Source organism: Mastacembelus armatus, unplaced genomic scaffold (genome assembly GCF_900324485.2).
Source record: "Mastacembelus armatus unplaced genomic scaffold, fMasArm1.2, whole genome shotgun sequence".
NCBI classification, from domain to species: Eukaryota; Metazoa; Chordata; class Actinopteri; order Synbranchiformes; family Mastacembelidae; genus Mastacembelus; species Mastacembelus armatus.
The window spans coordinates 77505-91485 of record NW_022872939.1 but is presented as its reverse complement, the minus strand read 5'-3'; the positions used below and the strand labels follow the sequence as shown (position 1 = coordinate 91485).

At 43.9% G+C, this 13981-nt stretch overlaps 1 protein-coding gene across 1 annotated transcript in view; it reads left to right on the top strand.

Annotated features, from left to right (window-relative positions):
* LOC113137739 (zinc finger protein 721-like) overlaps window positions 1-5256 on the top strand; it is a 747607-nt gene extending 742351 nt beyond the window's left edge. Inside the window, exons 5-6 of the mRNA XM_033325117.1 lie at window positions 3947-4786; window positions 4871-5256. Of these exons, the coding sequence (XP_033181008.1) occupies window positions 3947-4786; window positions 4871-5256 (1226 nt within the window). The remainder of the gene's footprint in view (window positions 1-3946; window positions 4787-4870) is intronic.
* Window positions 5257-13981: the final 8725 nt, after the last annotated feature.

The window sequence follows — 13981 nt, the reverse complement described above, 5'->3', positions numbered from 1 at the left end:
GGCCAAACCCACAGCTGGAGACGTCGAGGATTGGGGTGCCAGATCCTCCCTCCCAGCTGGGACAGAAGGTCTGCCCTGTGTGGAAGGCACCATGGCCTGCCGCAACAGAGCTCGCACAGCAGTGGGAACCATGGCCGTGCTGGCCAGAAGGGGGCCACCAATAACAGTCTGTGACCCTCCCGAAGAACCCTGTGGAGTGTTGGAACCACAAGGGATAGCGGCGGGAAGGCATACAAAAGACCCCGGGGCCAGGGATGGGCTAGAGCCTCCTGGCCCAGGGGGCCTGTCGGCCCCATCAAGGAAAACCAGAGGGGACAGTGCGTCGACTCCTGCGAGGCAAATAGATCCACCTCCGCCCTGCCGTAGAGGTCCCAGATGTTGTGTACCACCTCCGGGTGGAGACGCCACTCCCCTGGAGGGAGCACCTGCCGAGAGAGGTAGTCTGCGAGCTGGTTCCTCTCTCCTGGTAGGTATACTGCCCGCAGGCTGGCCAGACGTGGTGCGGCCCACACCAAAAGGTCCCAGGACGCCTTCAGAAGCTCCGCCGACCTGGTCCCCCCTTGATGATTGACGTGATAGACGGTCGAGGTATTGTCCGACCGAATAAGCACGTGTCTTCCCCTTAGACATGGCAAAAAGTACTCGAGGGCTCGATGCACCGCTCGCAGTTCCAACACATTGATGTGGTCGGTGCGTTCCCTGACAGGCCACTGCCCCTGTGCCGTCCTGTGTTGCCACACTGCTCCCCATCCTGTGGGGCAAGCGTCCGTAGAGACAACTTCTCTCCGCGACACTACAATGCCCATGGGGACCCCCCTGGACATGTAGGCCCTGCTCCACCAAGGAGCTAGGGCACGAAGGCACCGCCCTGATACCCGGAGCCTCTGACGCCTGTGGCGCTCTGCATCCAGGTGGAAGCCGTTCAGCCATCTCTGAAGGGGGGCGTATGTACAGCAGGCCCAGAGGAACAACCTGCGAGACAGAGGTTAACTTGCCCAGAAGACGGAGAAACACGATGTAGGGCAGCGACCTGCCCTGACTGAAGTGGCGGAGCAGGCGAAGAATGTCGTGGTTAGTGGTTACAGAAGACGTTTGGTTGAAGTAATGGCTGCAAAAGGAGGTGCCACAAGCTACTAAATAAAAGGGTTCACATACTTCTGCACAAGTCAAATTTACAGTTTTTGTGAGATTAACCCCTTTTGTTCAATAAATAATGACAATACATCCTTTTTTTGGTTTGTTTACATCATTTGGAAGTCTACTTCACAAATTGGGTTTTGGATGTACATTTGATTAGGTTATTCTGTTTTTTTTTTTTTTTACACAAACCTGATCATGTCTGGAGGGCTCACAAACTTTGAAGCAACACTGTAGTTTTTTGTCAGACCTCTGTTCCACACGCCAGTCCAGTTGGTGGCGCTATGCACCTTTAAGCTGGATTGTCAACCGCCATTTAAAAGAAAGAAGACGAAGAAAAAACTCAGGACAACAAAGAAACAACTTCTGAGCAGCAACGTGGCAGCGTAAAACACAGAATCAGAACATGAATTTAATCGATTAGGACCACTACAACAGCGATGAAGGTAGAGAAGCAGGACTTGGATTATATCGACCAGGACCACTATAAAACCGGACTAAAAGATGAGGAAGAGGATCCGGGATTCCTCGACCAGGGCGGCTCTGTCTACTACAACCACAACAAAACCGAAGTTAAAGAGGGGGATCAGGACCCGGAATTTATTGGCCGCGACCAGTGGAAGAGCAGAATAAAAAAGGACAATCAAGATTTAACCGACCCGGACCACAGAAGCAACGACCCTGCCAACAGGATCGAGGAGGTCCAGTCCTCTGTTCCCAGCGATCAACAGGTCAGTGTTCAGGACTTAATCGATAGAAAAGGCTTCATAAAGATGCCAGAGTCAATGGTCCGTGTGTCCTCTGTTCTTTCTAATTTTAGTTCAAGTCTGGAAGCGTATAAAATCCAGTCTTTATGTTGATGTATTTCATGGTGTGTGTTTTCCTGGTTTCACCCAGTCCTGAATAAAACAGCTTAGAAGTAGGTCTGAGCCATTACCCAGCCAGTTTACTAAGGATGAGTGTTCATACTCTGATATGCTACTTATGGTACTCTGCATTTCCATTTATTTCCATAGGTACTGTGGGGAAAACAATACATCAAAATTGATTGTTTTGTTTGGCTGTTAACACTTAATAAATGACTAGATAAAAATAAAGTCATTATGCAGCAGTTTTGAGGGAAACTAGTAATAACGGGGTCATAGTGTTTGACAGTTGATGGTTGGGGTGTAGCTTTCTGCTCATAGATAACTTAAACTTACATGTTTGCAGAGTTGTGCAACACAGGAGGAATGATAAGAGCACTGACTCCACGGTGTGAAGAGACAGATACATGACTAAACTGAGGGTGTGGATTTCAGAGAGATACACTTTACACACACACAGCACATTGCACAAGTTATAGGGGAGGAATGCCAATAGTTTTAAGTTTTTTTCCTGATAGGGAATTGGAGCATCAACTAGGGAGGGTGTGTCTGAGGATGAATAGTCATGTGATTTACCTGAGAACACAAAAGACGCACTGAACGACCAGACAAAGACGCGCATAATGAGCCTTTCAGTCAATGTAAATGGGACGGATTAGTGCAGCACAATACAACACAATGAGGAGCCAAACGATCTTCATTTGAGTTAAAATCAGTGTTTTTACTCTGAGGACAAGCTAAACTATTTGTCTCTGTGTGGAATGTAAGGAGCGCTGCTTCAACGTGCGTAACGCGCCATCATCCAAACGCGCAGAAAAAGTGAGTAAATTCTATGATGAAGCTTGATATTTTGTGTCATTTCTCGGGGGTGTGCACATATTTACTTGGTTCACCTGAGATTATTTACATATGAACAGTGGACAGTGTACAAGGCGGAGTCGCATTACCTATAATGAGGTGAGACAGGAAAAAACGGACTTCTCCTTACGTTCATACGGATTAAATAAAAAGTGATGATTTGTTTTTGACTTGAATTGTTTCACTCAAAAGAAAACATTTCAAGCTTTCTAGCCATATAATTCTTATTTTTATGAGGCAAGTATTCGCTGAGATTCTAGTTGTTTTATTTACGCGTCTGTGAAGAGAAATGACAGAGACAGAAAAGTCCGAGAGCGCACCCTGTCGGCTTTCTTTATTTAAAAAAAGCACAACGTTTTGTTGTTATTATGATGGTATACCACTAAAACTAGACCCTTTACAGATTTGAATGATATACTTCTTTTATCTGTACGATCAGAATTGACAGAGTAATTTAAGTTTGTTCCGGCCTTATCAGAAAAAGATGCGTCAAAACGCGCCGGCGCGTTCATCGACCCCAGAGGGTTAAAAGTCATCATCACCAGACAGTTCGGAGGCTGTTTATGAAAACCAAATTTGGGTAAAAGAAAAATGAATTTAGACTTAAGAGAAATTCTTTAATTTCAAACTTATGATGCTGTACTTCAGAGAGTTGTGTCCTCTGTTTACAAATGAAAGTTGATAAAATGTTAAAAGTAATGTTAATACTAAGAAAAGATATTAAGGTGAGCCAGGCATACATTTTAAGAAAAATTATATTAAAAATGACAAAATATGTGGGTGAGACACAACTCAACTTTACAACTTTGGAATGAAATAGAACTCCAAGGAAACACAGTTTTCATGATGTTCATGTTTCATACATTACATGTTCTAAATGTCATTTATGGTTTTAGATTGTTCTATCATGTTATTTCATATCTTCTCTCTATTTCTCTTTTTTCTTCTTCTTTTTTACAAATAGAAAAGAAGAAAGGGAGTCACTAAGACCTTTACAACATTGCAGAGTTTAAGATTAATCAACATGTTAACACTGGAGAGAAATTGTTCAGCTGTGACCAGTGTGGAAAAGCCTTCAGTGTTAGGCTCCCTCAAAATTCATCAGCGTATTCACTCTGGAGAGAAGCCGTACAGCTGTGACCAGTGTGGAAAAGCCTTTTCACCGTTAGGCCGCCTCAGAAGTCATCAGCGTATTCATTCTGGAGAGAAGCCATACTGCTGTGACCAGTGTGGAAAAGCCTTCTCACAGTTCAGCTCCCTCAAAAGACATCAGCGTATTCACTCTGGAGAGAATCCGTACAGCTGTGACCAGTGTGGAAAAGCCTTTTCACCGTTAGGCCGCCTCAGAAGTCATCAGCGTATTCATTCTGGAGAGAAGCCATACTGCTGTGACCAGTGTGGAAAAGCCTTCTCACAGTTCAGCTCCCTCAAAAGACATCAGCGTATTCACTCTGGAGAGAAGCCGTACAGCTGTGACCAGTGTGGAAAAGCCTTTTCACCGTTAGGCCGCCTCAGAAGTCATCAGCGTATTCATTCTGGAGAGAAGCCATACTGCTGTGACCAGTGTGGAAAAGCCTTCTCACAGTTCAGCTCCCTCAAAAGACATCAGCGTATTCACTCTGGAGAGAAGCCGTACAGCTGTGACCAGTGTGGAAAAGCCTTTTCACGGTTAGGCCGCCTCAGAAGTCATCAGCGTATTCATTCTGGAGAGAAGCCATACTGCTGTGACCAGTGTGGAAAAGCCTTCTCACAGTTCAGCTCCCTCAAAAGACATCAGCGTATTCACTCTGGAGAGAAGCCGTACAGCTGTGACCAGTGTGGAAAAGCCTTTTCACGGTTAGGCCGCCTCAGAAGTCATCAGCGTATTCATTCTGGAGAGAAGCCATACTGCTGTGACCAGTGTGGAAAAGCCTTCTCACAGTTCAGCTCCCTCAAAAGACATTAGCGTATTCACTCTGGAGAGAAGCCGTACAGCTGTGACCAGTGTGGAAAAGCCTTTTCACCGTTAGGCCGCCTCAGAAGTCATCAGCATATTCATTCTGGAGAGAAGCCATACTGCTGTGACCAGTGTGGAAAAGCCTTCTCACAGTTCAGCTCCCTCAAAAGACATCAGCGTATTCACTCTGGAGAGAAGCCGTACAGCTGTGACCAGTGTGGAAAAGCCTTTTCACGGTTAGGCCGCCTCAGAAGTCATCAGCGTATTCATTCTGGAGAGAAGCCATACTGCTGTGACCAGTGTGGAAAAGCCTTCTCACAGTTCAGCTCCCTCAAAAGACATCAGCGTATTCACTCTGGAGAGAAGCCGTACAGCTGTGACCAGTGTGGAAAAGCCTTTTCACGGTTAGGCCGCCTCAGAAGTCATCAGCGTATTAATTCTGGAGAGAAGCCATATTAGAATATTTCTCTGTATGTCATAATTCTTGTATTGATTTGAAGTATTAATTGATGATGTTATAATGGATTAAGTCACTTGTTTAAACTTGTAGTGATTGGTCAGTTTGTCTTAAATAGTTATTCAGGTCATGGATGTATTAGAAATTCACTGAAATGCTCAAAGGGGAAATGTGTAAAAATCCCACTCTGACATGATCTTCCTCACTTGATGTAGCTGGATGTCAGTAAGTGTGTGAATAAAACTCAGAAAGACATTTCTCTGGTGTGTGAGTCTGTATTAACACAAACTGCCTCCACAGTTTTACTAATAGAAAATTAGTTTTAACTTTCTTAGTCAGAGGCACACAAACTGTGGTTTTGTTCAACACCATGGATAAAATCTTAGCGTTTACTTTGTTTCATTTATGGCGCCAATGATAAAAATGCATCAACATTTTACATCAACGCATGTGTTACTTATGTTTGATTTATGACAGGAGGTGAAAATCAAATGTTTCTGTCTATATTGCTATGGATCTACTGTGTGTTTTCATCAGCCATATTTGCCTCCTTAATTGATCAACTCTAAGCAACAGCACAATGCTACAGTTTCATAAAATCATAGCAGCTGTAGCAGAGTTGGAAAAGGCTGACTCGTTTCTGAAAGAGGATCAGTATAATGGTTTTTTAAAGACCTGTACTGTGCTAAGTTTTGTTGACATACCACAGCAGTACCAGCACTTTGCAAGAGCACTTAAAGAGAAAACCTGTCCTCTCCTCATCCAGCTCCATGGTCTGTTTAACAACAGATGCATAGACAAGTATTGCCACGGAGGCAGACTTCAATGACTGCTCATTTTCACATGACAAATAAAGCCACAGAGATCTTAAAGCATACGTGTTCTGAAGCTCCTGCTGCTTTCTGGCTGCAGAACACAGTTTGTGGTCGATCATGTTTTTTAAAATTGTAATATTAAAATGTCTTTAATTAAATTATGTTTTTACTGATTGTATGTTTGTTTGTATGTTTTATTTATGTTTATCTTGCTTTTTTGTAACTTTTATGTCAATACTTTAATTTGGCCACAAGATGGTGCTATTTTGGGATCTTGGGGTCTTAAACTTTTGATCAGCTGATGAACAACCTGTTTAAATGTAGTTTTCAATAAATTGTCTACTCTCTGATTTTGTCTCTTGCTCCTGTTTTTTCTTTTGGCATTTTGAAGCACTACTTACAACCTGGTTATGATCCACAACCATGAAATACAAATACTTATAATGTTTCAACCCCGGGCTAAAGATTTGTTTCAGGAGTGTGTTAGAGGAAGCACACAAACACAGTGTGTTGATGCTAATTGTCCCTTCAGATACTGTCTATAATAAATATGGTTAGGTTATGATTTGGTGTAGTGCGGGCTGTAAATGGGTTGTTTACAAAAACTGCTATTACTCGTGAGGGCTGGGAATCAAAACCAGGTCAACTATTTGGTGGAAGGCAGCTATGCTCAGCACTACACCACCATCACTGGTGAAAAATCATGTTTTAATCAAGATTATGATTTATAAGGTGGAAGTGATCTAGTAGATCTCCTCCACCAGAAAACTTCAGATTCCAGCGATGAAGGCATTTGAGCAGACAGTTCAGATTTTAATCTACCTTTTTGTTTGTCCAGAAACTGCTCATTGATTCATTGTTTAGTACAAAAAAGTGACATAATGTATGTGACTACGCTGATGTCTTTGTCTGACCACATGGCCTGATGGACAAGGAGTCTGACTTCGGATCAAAAGATTGAGGGTTATGTCAAACTTCTCTACTTCTACAGTAAGGTAAATGCCCTAATGATGGGGTTCTTCGAGTTCCAAGACCACTGCTGTGCTTGCAGTGATAGTTTGAAAACAAGCCCACCTCTGCCCTAATGTCACTCTACGTGAAGATAAATGAACTTTCAAAAAAACCTAAATTAAAATAAATGAAAAACAATGTCCACATTGGGAACACTTGATCCTAGCTTCTCTAATGGAAGTATCTTGTGAGCTCAGTGTATAATGTTGGATTTCCCAGCCCCAAGAGAAAAATGAAAATTCTGAGAAAAAAAATAATTTCGATTTGGAAGTTGGAATTCTGAGAAGAAGAAACAAACATAGTACGATCATACAAAATGACTGATACATACAATAATATTAGTAAAACATATTTAAAACATAACATTTCTTACGAATGTCAACACAATTTGTAAACATTCAATAACAAACTGATTCATCATCTGAACTAATATGAACTGATATGTATTGTACATTGTTTAGACAGTCAGTGGGAAGTCAAGAGGAGACTAGTGAAGAGGTTTGGCATACTAACTATGTCCTGGGTGGGTTCTTGGACACATCCAAACCTCATGAAGGTCAGCTGGAAGTTCTTCTTGAAATTATGCACAGATCATCTACTTTAAATACTCTAACTAATGTGACAAGGTGACTGAGTGGTTAAGGTGATGGACTACTAAGCCATTGTGCTCTGCATGTGTAGGTTCGAATCCCATCTTCCTTGTAACAGCTGTTATTTGGTGTTCAAAAATTATAAATGTGAGTTTAAATCTATAAAGATTTAAGTATAATCTTTGCTTCAGAACTTTCAAATTGGAAGTATAGCATGTATTGCATCCAAAGTGGATGAAAAGTGCATTGATGTGGCCACACTAACAGACTGGAGTACCTGTGCTGATGAACTTCCTTGTGGGAGTAGTAGCAGAGGACAGTTTCAGTGCATAGACCTCTGGATTATACAATAAAACAGAACCAAAGACATGTTCCTCTTTACATTAACATGAAGCAAAGTTTGAACCAGTTCTCTGTACAACAGTGAACCACAGCCTAACTGTTAGGTAAATTCTTTTAACAAATAGACTCAGAGGACGAACTTCGGTAAGATTATATTGAAGATTTACTTGCAAGGAGTAACACAATAGGCTCCATTGAGAAGTGTTTCAGTTATACTAAAGTAAGGTGGATCAGGTCACAGGAGGGTAAACATTTTGATTTCTCTAACACATCCCTCCTGTTTATGCTTAGCATAACTATTATATGAAAATGTTTAGCAAATCACAAAATGATAATTATTCTGGTTAAACACAGTAAAATCATAAATCATAACTACTATAACTGAACAAACAAACAAGATCACAACCACAAATCTAAAATGATTAGCATATTATATATATAAAAATAAAAAGAATAATAATAATAAATATAGCCGCAAGCGGCGATGAACGGCCCTCGCCGTTCGCGACCCACCGTGACCCGCCGTGTTCCCCTGTAACCACCCGTGACCTTCCATTACAGCCCGTGACCAGCCCCTGGTGCCGAAGTCATTACATTGGACAGAATTCTCATTGAAAATATATGGTGGGTTTCCGTCATCGCCAAGACAACACCATTGAAAATAGGGCATGGGTGTCATTGACTTTTTTGATCAGGATGTGCTAAAGGATTTTTGTGCCAAATATCATTCATATGTGACAAAGTAAATTTTTGATTTCAATACAAATTTTCCATAAGTGAGGCACAAAGTGGAGGCCAAATCCCTGCCTGTGGTACAGAAAAGACCGTAAAAGTTATCAAAATAATTTGGATAACTCTTGATGCTCCACATCTGAGGGTGATGTTGACCAAGAATGAGGTCATTTGGCCAAAAGCCCTAGGACAAGTTTCGTTAAAGTACGTGCAAAAACGGTACATTTTGTAAAATTCCCATTGGAAATGAATGGCTGTTGGTTAAAATTGTATTGTGCCAAAATGCAAAAAAACATTGCAGTGTCCACAATCACTAAAACATCATAAATACTAAATATAAACATAAACATATAAACATCATAAATACTTTTCATACTAAAATATAACTTGTAGAAGTGAGAAATAATCGTCATAACTTTCTGTCTTTGTGGGCAAACAGTCATCACAACATCACTTTCTGTAGGAATTTTCAATGTTGGAGTCATTTATGCCTTACAGTTCAGAAGTTAAGACAAATTTATCTTAGTCGGAAAAAGACACAGTCAGGTCTTCCTTCATTGGTTCTGGAGAATTTTCAGGGTCCTGGTCATCCTGTGAAATAGACTGATACATTTGTTTGTTAATTGCTGTATCAATAAGGCATTGACAAAGGCCTCTAATACATGGAATGTAACAGCAACCACAGATAACTAAAATAGCAGAGATCACAGCCATTGAGATGAATATGGACTGGATCAGACCGCTCCCTTTACCAAGCATTCCCTCCAGCCAAGAAGTGAAGGGGTTGTCAATACCAGCATTCTCAGCAAGCTCTTCAGATAAGGCTGGTTGGGTAGTACTTCTAAAGCTCAAGTGACAGATCCATCTGGGGAAGTGTTGTTAGGAATAAAGGTACAACAGGCAGATCCAAACATTTTACAAACACCTCCCTCCTTAGCCAGTAACATGTCTAATGCCATCCAGTTCTGCCAGGTCATAAGACTAGTTTTACCTAACTGCTCTGCTAAGCCTCTGACAGCATCTCCTGTGTAGTTAATGAATCTCTGCTGGTTGTCCATCCATCCATCTTCTTCCGCTTATCCGGGGCCAGGTCGCGGGGGCAGTAGCTGAATCAGGGAGACTTCCTTCTCCCTGGACACTTCCTCCAGCTCTTCCGGGGGGACACCGAGGCGTTCCCAGGTCAGCCAGGAGACATAGTCCCTCCAGCATGTCCTGGGTCTTCCCCGGGGCTTCCTCCCGGTGGGACATGCCCAGAACTCCTCCCCAGGGAGGCGCCCAGGAGGCATCCAAAACAGATGCCTGAGCCACCTCAACTGACTCCTCTCAATGTGGAGGAGTAGCGACTCTACTCTGAGCTCCTCCCAGGTGACTGAGCCCCTCACCCTATCTCTAAGGGAGCGCCCGGCCACCCTGCGGAGGAAGCTCATTTCAGCCGCTTGTATCCGCGATCTTGTTCTTTCGGTCATGACCCAGAGCTCATGACCATAGGTGAGAGTAGGAACGTAGATTGACCGGTAAATTGAGAGCTTCGCCTTCTGGCTCAGCTCCTTCTTCACCACAAGGACCGGTACACTGACCGCATTACTGCTGCCGATGCCCTGATCCGTCTGTAATGAACAGAACCAGGGACAAAGGGCAGCCCTGCCGGAGTCCAACGTGCACTGGGAACAGGTCTGACTTACTACTGGCAATGCGAACCAAGCTCCTGCTCCATTTGTACAGAGACCGAATAGCCCTCAACAAAGGGCCCCGGACCCCATACTCCTGGAGCACCTCCCACAGGATGTCACGAGGGACCTGGTCGAATGCTTTCTCCAAGTCCACAAAACACATGTGTACTGGTTGGGCAAACTCCCATGAACCCTCGAGCACCCTTGAGAGTGTGTAGAGCTGGTCCAGTGTTCCACTGGGCCCAGGACGGAAACCGCATTGTTCCTCCTGGATTCAAGGTTCGACCACCGGCCGGATCCTCCCCCGAGGTCAGCAACTCCCCACTTCCACTGTAAACAGTGTTGGTAGACCAAAAACATGGTCCATTCGGACTCAATGTCCCCAGCCTCCCCCGGGATCTGGTAGAAGCTCTCTCGGAGGTGTGAGTTAAAGACCTCTCTGACAGTGGATTCGGCCAAACATTCCCAACAGACCCTCACAGTACGTTTGGGCCTGCCAAGTCTATCCCGCTTCCTCCTCTGCCAGTGGATCCAACTCACCACCAGGTGGTGATCAGTTGACAGCTCTGCCCCTCCCTTCACCCGAGTGTCCAAGACATATGGCTGAAGGTCAGATGACACGACTACAAAGTCAATCATTGACCTCCGGCCTAGGGTGTCCTGGTGCCATGTGCACTGATGGACACCCTTATGCTTGAACATGGTGTTCGTTATGGACAAACTGTGACTAGCACAGAAGTCCAGCAACAGAACACCACTTGGGTTCATATCGGGGAGACCGTTCCTCCCAATCATGCCCCTCCAGGTTTCATGGGGGCCCCATGGGGGGAGACCCAGCCACCCCAGGCCTGGCTCCAGGGTGGGGCCCCGGCTTCGCCATGTCGGGCGACGTCATGGTCCTCAGTTGTCGCTCCATAAGAGGTCACTGAACCGCTCTTAGTCTGGTCCGTCACCTAGGACCTGTTTGCCTTGGGAGACCCTGCCAGGGGCATATAGCCCCGGACAACATAGCTCCTAGGATCATACGGGCACTCAAACCCCTCCACCATGATAAGGTGGTGGTTCAAGGAGGGGTCTGCTGGTTATAATACAAATAATTTATCCAATCAACATTTTTGTTAATGGTTTACCACCAAAACAGAAAAGATTCAAATCCTGCTGCAACTTGGTTTCTAGCTTTGTACTCGTTAGGGACTCCTCTTGGCACTCCAATGGCATCAATGTACACTGTTATCAAAACTGCCGGCTGCTGCAGTGTCTCTTTTCACACAGTGTGGGCTGTCTAGGGAAGAACCAGACAGAGGTAACACATAAAACGGCATCACCAATTGTATAAGAGTACAGGTTCCCTGCCAATCAGGTGGGAGCACTGGTCTCAGTTGGTTTCCCCCATAACACCACCACAGGTCAGCACGTGCAGTAACATGGTCCGTGAACCAGGAAGGGTCATAGCCTGCCCCAGGAGTGGTCACATTGATGGTAGAGCTGCACCAGTGGAGATCACCGACCTTTCTCCCTGAAGTGGAATTTCTCAAAAACAGGTATAATTAGTACTATAAGGTGTAAAGAAAGGTGGAGTAAGAGCAGGAATAGGTGGCATCAAATAATGCAAAGACATTGTTTACTGGCAGGAGGGCAGGTGGAAGTAAACAGCTGTAGTGTGCAGTTCAAGCCTGTTGGATCAATGTGTGGATTAAGTCTTATCAGTGTAACCTACATATTTTAGTGACACAAATATACTTGTCTGCCCATGTTAACTGTTTCTGTCACACATTACCACAGTTAACCAATTTGCAAAAATGAAAGTGGACAGTTTAAGTCTCATTAGCCCAAAAGATAAAAGTGGGCACATCATTAGCTCTCTTCGTCCTAGGTTTGGTTTTGGTGTTGTTCATGGCATTACCTGGCTGTCGCAGTTCCTTCTCAAGGGAGGAAAAAATACCAGGTCTTATCTCAGTGGAGATAACAGCATTCTCCGGCTGTTGCAAACCCTTCTCAAAGAGAAACAAAATCAATATAGCTGTGGTCAGTGATATGACAGTCAATATGCTTATTGTCAGTTTCACCCCACAAAATAGCCTAAAGGGGTGCCAGGGTCGATATATTGGACTTTCCATGGCAAAATGTACTTCTGAGCAGTCTTCTCCCCAGGTCACTCTACTCCTCACTCACCTAATTCCCCTGGGTGTGGTTGGTTTCTAAACTGTTTTGAGACGAGTGGTCCCTATTAGTCCCATCCCCCTTTGTAGCCAGACTTCACCACAGGTTAGCTGGAGTTTAGAGTGAGTCCCTGCTGGTTTGACAGAATTAGTCAGACAGTACCTCTACCTTTTTGCAGTGTGTTAAATGAATCCAAGAAGGTCTTTCAGCAATTCTCACAACCATGGGAGTGGACAGCAGTACTTGGTAAGGTCCTTCCCAGCAAAGAGAATACCAATACGTTCTCTTGATGATTTTTACAAAGACCCAGTCTCCTGGTTTCAGTCTAGAGTCAGGTTCAGGCTCAGGACCCCCCTGTTGTGCATTGATAACAGATACAACATTTTTATTATCCAACATTTTTGCCATGTAATCAGCAATGTTTTCAGTCATGTGAACATTCTCCCTAATGAATGGTTTTAACTCAGGAAGATGATAACGTTGTAAGATATTTAATTACCTGGTCTACAAAATGTTTATCATTATTACAATAGATTTTCTCTGGAAATCCACTCAGCTGTTGAGGGTTTAGCAAGTGAAATGTGTGGGCTCACCCACAATTTCAACAGTTTCTCTTCCTCAGGTTGTGGTCTGCATGCTGCTGCTACATACAGTGGCTTGCAAAAGTATTCATACCCCTTGAACTTTTCCACATTTTCTCACATTATGACCACAAACATAAATATATTTTATTGGAATGTATGTGAAAGACCAACACAAAGTGGCATACAATTGTAAAGTAGAAAGAAAATTATACATGAGTTACATTTTTTTGTTGGTCTTAGAGGTTGCTTCCCTGTAGGGGAGTCCAGCATTAAATCAGCACAGGCATAGCCTTGGAGTTCAGCCACATACAAATGAAATGGTTTGCTGTAATCAGGATTAGCTAAGGCTGGGGCAGTCTGCATGCCCCTTTTCAGGACCTGGAATGCTCCTTCAGCCTCTTCAGTCCAAACCAGTGGAGCTGAGCGGTCTGCTTTGATTGCATAGTCACAAATCCAGGGTCTGCTGTAGCCAGCCATCCCCAGAAAAGACAACATTTGGCTCACCGTTTGCGGTTTTGGAGCCTTGATTATTGCTTCCACTTGCGTGGGTGCAATGTTTCTTTTCTCACCACTTAGCTGGCGTCCTAAGTATTCAACTGTTTGCTGGAAGAATTGTAGTTTGCTTTTACTGACCTTGTGCCCTCCAGCGGCCAGTGCCTTTAAGACTGCAATGGAGTCTTTTTCACACTGCTCTTTGTTTTCTGAGCAGATCAAAATATCGTCAACATACATGAGTATAGTGGGCTGAATATCGAGGGGGAGTGCACAAACCCTTGAGGTAACCTTTGATAGGTGTACTGCTGTCCTTGATAGGTGAAAGCAA